General features: G+C 49.0%; 1 protein-coding gene across 3 annotated transcripts in view; it reads right to left on the bottom strand.

The window, feature by feature from the left end:
• Positions 1-12,512, bottom strand: part of NFATC2 (nuclear factor of activated T cells 2) — a 162,511-nt gene that overhangs the window by 61,610 nt on the left and 88,389 nt on the right. For all 3 annotated transcript variants that reach the window (XM_040330962.1, XM_040330961.1, XM_040330960.1), the window contains exon 6: positions 10,162-10,302. In XM_040330962.1, the coding sequence (XP_040186896.1) occupies positions 10,162-10,302 (141 nt within the window). The remainder of the gene's footprint in view (positions 1-10,161; positions 10,303-12,512) is intronic.

The raw sequence follows: 12,512 nt of genomic DNA, 5'->3' as shown, positions 1-12,512 counted from the left end.
TGGGGCTCTTGACATGTAATGTAAGGGGAGGGGATGTGCTGGACATCTAATTATACAGATACAACCGGCCCTTGAGTGCAATCATAATGCTGATGCTGCCCACAATGAAATTGAGTTTGACACCCCTGGTTTATAGGGTGTGAAGAGATAGAAAAATGGCGGAAGGGTCTCTTTATGACCATCAGTGCATGACACCTCACGTCTTTGATGGAAATGTGTTAAAATAAAAAAAAGATGGAAACCCGTTATTACTAACTTTTCTTTCTGAAAATGCCACGCGGTTTGGGATTTCAAAATGTCCTTGTTGCACAACGCTGGGTTTAAACAGTCCTGGCATTCTAGACAAGCATCAAAATCGCTCACACAACAATGGCTCCTGGAAAACTATTACCAGTCCAGAAACTGTTCCCAAAAAAGTGTGGTTTCACTAAACTAATTATGCTTGACGAGGGTGTTGAAAACGCAAACTCTCCATAGGCGGAGAAGTAATCGGGTTGGCGGGTAAAGCAAAGAGCTGCGAAACGCTAAACACTTGCATTATCCTGGGGGCGGACAGGAGCCACAAAGTGCGTCATGCGATCGGTATGAGAAACATAAGTGTGAGAAAAACTGGGTGGAATTAACCGGAATGACACCGTTTCTGGATAACCAAGACTAAGCCCTAACAAAAAGCGCAGCTCTCTCTTATCTCATAGGTGAAGCAACAAATTAGGTGTTACTGGCACCATTCAATTGTTTCCATTTTCTCTGATGAAATGAAAACTATGATGTCAGTCTTTTCGGCTGTCTACACAATCAAGGCTTTTTTTTTTTTGTTCTTCGCTCTCTGGCTACGGCTGAACTATATCAACACCAATTGCTTGATGAGTATTGAAAAAAAGCAGCCGACATCTCAATCAACGCTAGTTCTAGTTTCCAATAAAGTCTAAGGCCACGTAGCCACACATCTACAGCGCCTTGAAAAAGTATTCACACCCCTTGGAATTTTCCACATTTTGTCATGTTACAAAAAAAATCTCCCAAGCTTTGAACATCTCACGGAGCTTCTGTTCAATCCATCATCGGAAAATGGAAAGAGTATGGCACAACTGCAAACCTACCAAGATATGGCCATCCACCTAAACTGACATTGAGCATAATTTGTTTCAGAAGCATGCTTGTAATCCAGAGCACTCGTATATCAAAGCGAGTTTCCCCATAGGAATCAATGAAAGCTCAGATAATGCTTTCCGGTGCCACTGCTGGTGTATGCAGTACCGCATGTGTCCAGAGGTGTGGGGGCACCAGAAACACTTGGAGACGCTCGGAACACCACTCGGAAAAACGCTCTGAGACACTCAGAAATGAAGGGTCTCTGAGTTTTTGAGGATTTCAGAGCGTCTCTGAGTGTCAGAGTGTCTTTTTAGGGTCTCCAAGGCCACATGACGTACTGTACACCCCATAGGCTTGAATCCTTCTAGTCTTGCCAGACAATGCTCGCAAATCGAGTCTCCGAGTGTCTTTGAGGGTCTCAGAGCGTCTCTGAGCACCCCGGGGCACTGTACGTTAGTGCAAATTAATAAAAGTATCACAGACAGTACTCATTCTTGTTGCAAGTGCACCAATACGGCTACAATCACCTCAATCTGGATTCTCAGAAACTTCACCAGCAAAGCCATCAACCTCCTTTCACTTCCTGCTCCATATTTTATGGTCTTATCATTGTATCTGGCTTCTTCTGATATTGAGAGTGATGATGAGTCACTTGACAGCAAGTTATTGCGGTTTAGCACTCTGAACTGTACATGCAGCCAAACCACGTGATGTATAAAAAGGGTGCAAACTATATGATTATAAAGCAAATGCTAAAAGCTTTCAAAAGGGGAAGGGAGTTTGTTTTACTTCCCCCTCCCCCTCTAGATTGCCCAGGTTTCAGTCTCGGCTTTCAGCGGCGCTGCATTTCCCATTAAAACTTTTCGGGTTGATGATTCATATAATGTAACACATCGGCAATATCCTGCGATGTATAAAATAAAAGGTAGTGCTGCGCTATAAAATGAGTAAATGTGCAAATAAAGTGTAAAAGTGCTCAGTAAAAAATACACTTAACAGGGGCAATTTTCCTGCAGCACTACCATGAGACCAATAGGGTCTTTTCTGTCATAAATACCCTGCCTGTTGGCCATTTGATTAACCACTTGTCCTCGGGTGGACGTCATATGACGTCCTTGACTTTGTGCGGTGATATCCAGGGATGGACTGGCCATTGGGACTACAGGGAGTTTCCCGGTGGGCCGATGGCTCAGTGGTCCGGCTTCAGTGACAGCGGACCGCCGCCCCCCTCCGCTCCTCTGTCTCTTCCTTCCCACAGCACTCACCTCCTCTCCCTCCCCGCAGCGCTCACCTCCTCTCCCTCCCCGCAGCGCTCACCTGGGGGAAACAGTGAAGCAGGGGGAGGACCAGAGGAGCAGGGGGGACGACAGAGGAGCATGGGGGGAGGGGACAGACAGCTGACTCAACAGCTATGGAGTGGGAGTTTCTCACTTCTGCCTAATCTTGTCCCATAAGGGGGGACACCGAACTGATTCTTTGCCCCGGGTGAAATAATGTCTAGCTTCCCCACTGGTACTGCCTATAAGAGTACCAGTACCAGCCGTTCTACTCTAATAAAGTAGAATGGCTAGTGGCTAGTGAAGGGGGAGAGGGGGCTTGGGTGGCCGGGGGGGGGGGGGGGCGGTAGTTGTCTGGCCGCCATGGGAGAGACCTGTCAAAGTGGGCCAGTCTGGATGGAGTCCAGGGCCAAATTTTTGTCCCAGTCCAGCCCTGGTGATATCTGAATGATGGGGGCAGCTACAGGCATCATTCATATATCACCGTCTTCTGCCGATGATTCTGCGCACGATTCCACCGCTTGATCGTTCTTATAGGCCCGCCGCCACCCGGTGCTTCTCCGGGCTCTCCCGTGCCATCGGGAGCCCGGAGAGCGAATCCGCCGGCGCCGCCTCACGACGATAGAGATGACTGGTCATCTCTATGACCGTCGGAGGCTCGGGTGCGACGTTGTGACATCACGCCTGGGTACCCAGAAGTAACCAAAGCCACAATCGCGGCTGTCGGCATGAGATCGGTGAATTTATTTTCACAATCTCATGCTTTCAAGCCTGGAGGAGAGATGGGGGGTCTTATTGACCCCGCATCTCTTCATAAACAGGACCTGTCACAGTGATTCCTATTAAAAGGGATGTTTACATTCCTTGTAATAGGAATAAAAGTGATAAAAAAAATGTAAACAAAAGTGTAAAAAAAATAAAAAATTAAGTATTTTTTAAGATGCTCCTGTCTCCAGTAGCTCGCGCTCAGAAGCAAACACGCATGCAAGTCCCGCCCACATATGTAAACGCCGTTCAAACCCCACATGTGAGGTATTTTCGCACGCGTTAGAGCGTGTGCAACAATTCTAGCACTAGACCTCCTCTGTAACTCGAAAATAGTAACCTGTAAAAAAATCGAAAGCGTCACCTATGGAGATTTTTAAGTACCGAAGTTTGGCGCCATTCCATGAGTGTGCGCAATTTTAAAGCGTGACATGTTAGGTATCTATTTACTTGGCGTAACATCATCTTTCACATTATACAAAAAAATTGGACTAACTTTACTGTTTTGTTATTTTTTAATTCATGAAACCGTTTATCTTACCCAAAAAAGGCATTTGAAAAATTATTGCGCAAATACAGTGCGAGAAAAAAAGTTGCAATGACCGCCATTTTATTCCCTAGGGTGCTAAAAAAAATTATATATTATATATATATATATATAATGTTTGGGGGTTCCGATTAATTTTCTAGCAAAAAAAATATGATTTTTACATGAAGGAGAGAAGTGTCAGAATAGGCCCGGTGGAGAAGTAGTTAAAATACAAGTTCACTTCCACTTTAAAAATCAAATGCGTCTTGCTTTTTTTTCACAGGAATCCCAGGAACCGATGGAGAACTGAAAATGACATACCTCGCCGCGGTGAGGTAGGATGGAAGCACAGCTTGCAAACGTCATAAATAATACAAAAAGAACAAAAATATATATCCAAAAACGGGGGGGGGGGGGGGGGGTGGGGTCCTCTAGTGTTTTAGCCTGGGGCTCTGCTTTAAAGTGTAAGTCCACCCTAACACTAAAATCCCTGCATCCACAGACATCCACAATCTAACACTAACCTATCTAGCCCAGGAAAGAAGAAATCAATACACATACCTTTTTTCAAGCCGATCCTACCTTTAGCAATGGAAGCTTTGCAGAGGACACAGCTGACAAAGGTTGTGAAATGAATGGAGAGTGACGTCACCCATAGACTTACTATGGGGCATCCGTTGTCGGCTGTGCCCTCTGGACCCGCCTCCAGAGCGAAGCCTCAACTGAGAGCTCAGCGTGTGATCGAGTCGGATCGGCTTCAGAAAAAGTATATATAGTGATTTCTACTTTACAGTGTTAGATAGGTTAGTGTTAGATCCAGTGGCGGCTGGTGCTCAAAATTTTGGGGGGTCACAAACAAACTGAAAATTTATGAAAAACAAACAAACCATCAAATGCAGCCTCTGTGCCCATCAAAGGCAGCCACTTGTGCCCCCATCAAAGGCAGCCACTTGTGCCCTGATCAAAGGCAGCCATTTGTGCCCCCATCAAAGGCAGCCACTTGTGCCCCCATCAAAGGCAGCCACTTGTGCCCCCATCAAAGGCAGCCACTTGTGCCCCCATCAAAGGCAGCCACTTGTGCCCCCATCAAAGGCAGCCACTTGTGCCCCCATCAAAGGCAGCCACTTGTGCCCCCATCAAAGGCAGCCACTTGTGCCCCCAAAGGCAGCCACTTGTGCCCCCATCAAAGGCAGCCACTTGTGCCCCCATCAAAGGCAGCCACTTGTGCCTGGCACTTACCACATCTTGGTGGTAGGTCAGGCAGCAGGTGATGGCAGCAAGCTGTATGGGACAAACAGCAGGTCCTCCATGCTATCCTCCATGCCTCCCTGTCCTCCATGCTTCCGTTCCGCTAGTCCTCCATGCTTCCCTGTCCTCCATGCTTCCGTTCTACTAGTCCTCCATGCTTCCCTATCCTCCATGCTTCCGTTCCGCTAGTCCTCCATGCTTCCCCGTCCTCCATGCTTCCCTGTCCTCCATGCTTCTATTCCGCTAGTCCTCCATGCTTCCCCGTCCTCCATGCTTCCGTTTCGCTAGTCCTCCATGCTTCCCCATCCTCCATGCTTCCGTTCCGCTAGTCCTCCATGCTTCGCCGTCCTCCATGCTTCCGTTCTGCTAGTCCTCCATGCTTTCCTGTCCTCCATGCTTTCCTGTCCTCCATGCTTTCCTGTCCTCCATGCTTCTGTTTTGCTAGTCCTCCATGCTTCCGTTCTGCTAGTTCTCCATGCTTCCATGTCCTCCATGCTTCCGTTCTGCTAGTTCTCCATGCTTCCCTGTCCTCCATGCTTCCGTTCTGCTAGTCCTCTTGCACTTTAAACTTTGACCAAAAGACCTGGAAGCTGATTGGTTTTCTATGCACAGCTGCACCAGATTTTGCACTCTCCAGTTTCAGAAAATCAACCCAAAGTCTCAGCACAGACAAGCAACCACTCACTAGGGCACAGTGTAGTACAAAGAAAGGAATTTGTAAAGTACAACAACCCCAGTGTTCAACTAATCAGGAACAATCGATCACCGCTCCAACTACTTTAACAAGATGTGAGGGTAGGTTTCCACTATTGCAACCCCAAAGTTGCACAATTTTAATGCGACTTGAAGCAATGCCTGTGTATTCTTGAGGTCTATGGACCTCAAGTCGCATCAAAGTGGGACCAAACTAGTGCAGGGACTTTGCACAGATATGAACGTTACTCATTGGAAACCATGAGGGTACGACTTGTCATGCGACTTTGCAGCCCCAAGTTGCATGACAAGTCGCATTAGTGGAAACCGAGCCTTTAGGGAAGATCTGGTTGCAGCATGTTGCTCGTCAAGGCCCTGCCAAAGTCAAGAGGGTGATCTGAGCAGGTGGGTCCCGTCTCTTTACAACAATTCTCTCAACACAGTCCCATACATTTATGCAGAACGCTGGGAACCAGCAAATCAATAACATGAGTCACATGGAGCTTCTGAGTCAGTCGGAGAATAGGGAATTTCTCTCGCTACGCCAGATTAACAGAACATCCGAGCAGCTTTCAATGTGCTTTTTTTTTCTATGGTGTATTCCAAAAAAAAAAAAAAAGATGCTCTTTCAAAAAAAAAATAAGTTTCAGAAGAGAAAATCAGGCTGGAGTCCATTTGCGCCCCCGTATGGTGCTCCGTGCCAGAAAGGATGGAGCAAATGCGTTGGGATTGTTGTGTTAATGAGGATTTACCATCTGTAAGATTCCAGAGGATTGTGTCATGAGGGAACCTTCCAAAACACTGGATTCCACCCCGTCTCCCTGCGTTTCTCACAGCTATGGCAACTGGCTGCAGCAGCAGCGGCGGCGGGACTGTTTCTCAATCACGGCTCTTAGATTTTTTCCTGTTTTGCAATGTTTTCTTGGGATATCCCAATGACATCAGAGAGAGAGAGAGTTCAGGCGGCTTCCACTGTTGTGGAGATTTATGCAAGGTAATGGTGAGACTGGGTGCCAGACACAATCATGTTATAACAACATCAGCCTGTGTTTAGTTACAGCCTCTCTATACAACGGCAGATCTCCAACATGGACAACTACAAAAATATACACACTGAGGTTGTCATCCAAGAACCCTACAATGAAAAGGGTGATCGGAAAATCGTTCCTTTTCTCCCTTTCCATAGATATGATCTGACTACAGGTGGACACAAAGTTTGTGTAGGGTAGGGTGACCACACATCCCCGGTTTCCGGGGACAGTCCCCGAATTGAGGACACTGTCCCCGGAGCCAGTCTGTCCCAGGATTTGTCCCCGGATTGTAGTGGCATGGAGATTGGGCATCTGCATTTGGGGGGGTGCAAAATCATTACTGTGCCACTGCCCCCCCCCCCAAGTATGCTTTGTTGTCAAGGGACTCTGGTAGTCCAGCCTGTCCCTCATGATGCCTCTGGTGAGGGTGGTCCGTGTGTGTGTGTGAGAACAGCGGAGGGGAGGGGCGGTGCAGAGCGTACGGCGGCTATTGGAGAAGCTCTTGGCAGAGGATACTGAGGAGCCGCTGGGTGTCGGGAACAGTACATGGTGCTGGGGAGAGTCCCGCTCTGATGGATAACCATGGAGGCCATGGAGAGGTGCACAAAATCAACCGATATACACTGTTCATGCGGAGGGGGTGTGAGTAGTGTAGGAATCGGGTAAGTCAGTATAGAACTCAGGTAGGTCGGTGTAGGAATCTGGTAGGTCAGTGTAGTGGTCAGTGTAGGAATCAGGCAGGTCAGTGTAGTGGTCAGTGTAGGAATCAGGCAGGTCAGTGTAGGAATCAGGCAGGTCAGTGTAGGAATCAGGCAGATCAGTGTAGGAATCGGGCAGGTCAGTGTAGTGGTCAGTGTTGGAATCAGGTAGGTCAGTGTAGGAATCAGGTAGGTCAGTGTAGGAATCAGGCAGGTCAGTGTAGGAATCAGGCAGGTCAGTGTAGGAATCAGGCAGGTCAGTGTAGGAATCAGGTAGGTCAGTGTAGTGGTCAGTGTTGGAATCAGGTAGGTCAGTGTAGTGGTCAGTGTAGGAATCAGGTAGGTCAGTGTAGTGGTCAGTGTTGGAATCAGGCAGGTCAGTGTAGTGGTTAGTGTTGGAATCAGGTAGGTCAGTGTAGTGGTCAGTGTAGGAATCAGGTAGGTCAGTGTAGGAATCAGGCAGGTCAGTGTAGTGGTCAGTGTTGGAATCAGGCTGGTCAGTGTAGTGGTCAGTGTTGGAATCAGGCAGGTCAGTGTAGTGGTCAGTGTTGGAATCAGGTAGGTCAGTGTAGGAATCAGGTAGGTCAGTGTAGGAATCAAGTTGGTCAGTACTACTGTTCTAGTGGAAGGGACTTGCTAAAGGTCTGGCGGGGGTGCAAATTTCTTGCCTTGCCTCAGGTGCCGACAACCAACACTACATCACTGACTGCATATAAAAAAAAAGTTTATCATTTGCCAATAAAAAAAAGATTTTTTTTTCCTGGATTTGACCTTGTAGGTGCTGGAAACACTGACCCCTCTACAATGATTAGACTGAAGGTTAGGTTTTCTATTACAGGGAAGTGGAATCCGGCCCGTCAGTGCTCATAAATCTAAAATAAGGAAATGGTGGCTTCTTTGCAGAAAGCTAGAGCTGTGCAAGGAGGGAATGCTTGTTGTTCTGCAATAGAGGGGTCTCCAAACTTTTCAAACAAAGGGCCAGTTTACTGTCCTTTAGACTTTAGGGGGGGGGGGGGGGGCGCGGATTCTGGCCAGTGGGGGGGTAGAAAATGCCCCTGGGCCAAGAATCAGTGGGAATAAACACGGCCTCAGGGTTGGTGATCAGTAGGAGGGGGAGTAGTCCCCCATCATTGGTATAAGGGGAAGAAATAGTGCCCCATTGTTGGTGTCAGTGAGAGGAATAGTGCCAAGGGCCAGATGAAGGGTAGCAAAGGGCCACATCCGGCCCCCAGGTCGCAGTTCGGAAACCCCTGTTCTACAACATTACTCTGCTCCCCCTCCAATTTCAGTAATGAGACAGCAAGGAATGGTGCTCTAAGGTGGGTAGGGAGTGGATCCAAAGAATGGTGCTCTGAGGTGGGTAGGGGGTGGATCCAAGGAATGGTGCTCTGAGGTGGGTAGGGGGTGGATCCAAGGAATGGTGCTCTGAGGTGGGTAGGGTTGGATCCAAGGAATGGTGCTCTGAGGTGGGTAGGGGTGGATCCAAGGAATGGTGCTCTGAGGTGGGATGGGGTGGATCCAAAGAATGGTGCTCTGAGGTGGGCAGGGAATGGATCCAAGGAATCGTGATCTGAGGTGGGTAAGGGGTGGGTTCAAAGAATGGTGCTCTAAGGTGGGTAGGGGGTGGATCCAAGGAATGGTGCTCTGAGGTGGGTAGGGGGTGGATCCAAGGAATGGTGCTCTAAGGTGGGTAGGGGTGGATCCAAGGAATGGTGGGATGGGGTGGGTAGGGGTGGATCCAAGGAATGGTGCTCTGAGGTGGGATGGGGTGGATCCAAAGAATGGTGCTCTGTGGTGGGTAGGGGGTGGATCCAAGGAATCGTGATCTGAGGTGGGTAGGGGGTGGGTTCAAAGAATGGTGCTCTGAGGTGGGTAGGGGGTGGATCCAAGGAATGGTGCTCTGAGGTGGGTAGGGGGTGGATCCAAGGAATGGTGCTCTGAGGTGGGTAGGGGTGGATCCAAGGAATGGTGCTCTGAGGTGGGTAGGGGTGGATCCAAAGAATGGTGCTCTGAGGTGGGTAGGGAGTGGATCCAAGGAATCGTGATCTGAGGTGGGTAGGGGGTGGGTTCAAAGAATGATGCTCTAAGGTGGGTAGGGGGTGGATCCAAGGAATGGTGATCTGAGGTGGGTAGGGGTGGATCCAAGGAATGGTGCTCTAAGGTGGGATAGGGGTAGATCCAAAGAATGGTGCTCTGAGGTGGGTAGGGGGTGGATTCAAGGAATGGTGCTCTGAGGTGGGTAGGGGGTGGATCCAAGGAATGGTGCTCTGAGGTGGGTAGGGGTGGATCCAAAGAATGGTGCTCTGAGGTTGGTAGGGGGTGGATCCAAGGAATGGTGATCTTGAGGTGGGTAGGGGGTGGATCCAAGGAATAGTGATCTGAGGTGAGTAGGGGGTGGATCCAAGGAATGGTGCTCTGAGGTGGGTAGGGGGTGGATCCAAGGAATGGTGCTCTGTGGTGGGTAGGGGGTGGATCCAAGGAATGGTGCTCTGTGGTGGGTAGGGGTGGATCCAAGCAATGGTGCTCTGAGGTGGGTAGGGGGTGGATCCAAGGAATGGTGCTCTGTGGTGGGTAGGGGTGGATCCAAGCAATGGTGCTCTGAAGTGGGTAAGGGGTGGATCCAAGGAAAGGTGCTCTGAGGTGGGTAGGGGGTGGATCCAACTAATGGTGCTCTGAGGTGGGTAAGGGGTGGATCCAACTAATGGTGCTATGAGGTGGGTAAGGGGTGGATCCAAGGAATGGTGCTCAGGGGTGGGTAAGGGGCGGAGATAATACGTGACTCAGAAGGGTTTCTGAACCTATTCTCTGAGAGAAAAAAAAGGACTTACCTGGCGTCTTCTCTGTGAAGATAACTTTGGACTCGGCTGTAAAATTCTGCCCGGTCAGAATCATTTGCTGCCCCCCATACACAAGACAGCTGTCAATGTCCTGCCGTTCCACCAGAGGGAGTTCATGAGCAGATCTTTGAGCTGGGAAAAGAAATTGAAATGTATTTATTAACGGAAAACTATAAACTATATTACACAAGAAATGCCATCACTATCATTAGCACACCTCTTTTATTCTCCATAAAATGACTTTATACCTAGACAGAGCAACGTGCTCTCCTCAAATATTGGTGAACCAAAACTTCCATCACACCCTTCTGCCTATCGGAAATCCTGGAACTTGCTGCTGTCTGATATTGCTGTGTTATCTAATACAAGATTTATCCTACGAATGGACTTACAACCTTTAACCATGTCTAATTAAAACAGATAATTCAGGGCTGGTTCTCTCCGAATCCTACTTCTTCTCTTTCACTGATGAGGTGGCACTGATGGGGACCGCTAATATGCAACACTGACTAGCATCGCCGATGGACACTGTTGGGGCTGCACTGATAATCAGGGCTCTGAAAGGCATCACTGATGGGCACTGACTGGCATTACTGATGGGCACTGTTGGGGCTGCACTGATAATCAGGGCTCTGATTATTAGGCTGCAATGATAATCATGGCCTTGAAAGGCAGCACTGATGGGCACTGACTGGCATCACTGATGGCCACTGTTGGGGCTGCACTGACAATCAGGCCTGACATGTGGAGAGGAAAGCCCGATAACTGGCATTTCCTTGTTTACATGTGATCAGCTATAAGTGGACACAGCTGATTACACTGGGTAAAGAGCCACATCATCAGCAAGACACAGCGCTCTGCCGACCGTGGGCGCGCAAGCGCGGCAAGAATGGGACGACGTCATAGGACGTCATCCCAGAACAATAGAACTGCCCCATAGCTGTTATTTCCCTTGTTGGCCAAATACATTTTTGATTGGATGGTTTCTAAGGCCAGCCATACACTGAGTGAAATTCCCCCATGAAATTTGCTGGATTCCCCCATAACCACAGACCGTGTTGATGCGGGAATCCCTCCTGCCGGGCCATTGTCTTCTCCTGGCGGGGGAAGCTATCCCCGCCAGGAGAGAACAGTGGGGTAGATTCAGTAACATTTGCACAGTTTTTACGTAGGCGCAGGGCACCGTTTTTGCCCTGCGCCCCCGCAAATTTTATGCGCTACCCTCGATTCACGGAGCAGTAGCCGTAGTCCGTAAATTGCGTGGGCGCTCCGGCAAAATGCCCGACGTAAGCGCGCGCAATTTAAATGATCCCGTAGGGGGCGGGAATCATTTAAATTAGGCGCGTTCCCGCGCCGAGCGTAGAGCGCATGCTCCGTCGGGAAACTTTCCCGACGTGCATTGCTGTAAATGACGTCGCAAGGACGTCATTTGCTTCAAAGTGAACGTGAATGGCGTCCAGCGCCATTCACGATTCACTTACCCAAACTACGTAAATTTCACATTTCGTGACGCAGGAACGACGGGTATCCTTAGCATTGGCTGCCCCTGCTTTTAGCATGTGCAGCCTTACGCGAAACCCGACGTACGCAAACGACGTAAACTGCGTACGCAGGGCTCGCGTAATGTTGTGAATCGGCCTTAGTATGCAATTTGCATACTATACGCTGAGCACAACGGGAACGCCACCTAGCGGCCTGCGTAAGAATGCAGCCTAAGATATGAGGGCATAAGAGCCTTATGCCGCGCATATCTTAGGCTGCAGTCGGCGTAACAAGCTTTCTGAATCAGGAGAAGTTGTTACGCCGGCGCAAGTAAGCAATTGCGCTGCGTAACTATGGTTACGCAGACGCAATTGCTTCTTGAATCTGGGCCAGTGACTGTTGCTAGCAGCTATAGCAGCCGCTGGCAATAATTTTAGGTAAAGCCCTGCATGCTGGTTGCACCCAAGCTGATCGATCTATCGACTTTTTACATTCAGTCCGCCCATGCAGCAAAGTCCGAAGCATCATCAGGTGGGATTACAAAGTGACTATGCTCTTACACAAGCACACCAAAGCTAGTCATATGTGCTTCTGTTTAGTAATACGCCGAGGTTTCTAAGCAACAACCACACTCTGCCGGAAAACCCAAAACGTTCTGTAGCCCCCGACTGCTTAATCTTGTATCACACTAAAATTAAACTGAAAAGAAAGGAATAAAAAACGACAAATGACTCATATGTGAAACACGATTACAATGCTGCAGGGCAGGATGTGCAAGTCACTTGGGGAAGGTGAGTGTGGGTGGGCCGGGCGGTGGGCCGGGCGGTGGGCTAGAAAGCGACAGTCTATTGAAAAGGCCG

Source organism: Rana temporaria, chromosome 12 (genome assembly GCF_905171775.1).
Source record: "Rana temporaria chromosome 12, aRanTem1.1, whole genome shotgun sequence".
Lineage (NCBI taxonomy): Eukaryota > Metazoa > Chordata > Amphibia > Anura > Ranidae > Rana > Rana temporaria.
The sequence above is the reverse complement of the archived record's forward strand: the minus strand, read 5'-3'. Positions and strand labels throughout refer to the sequence as shown.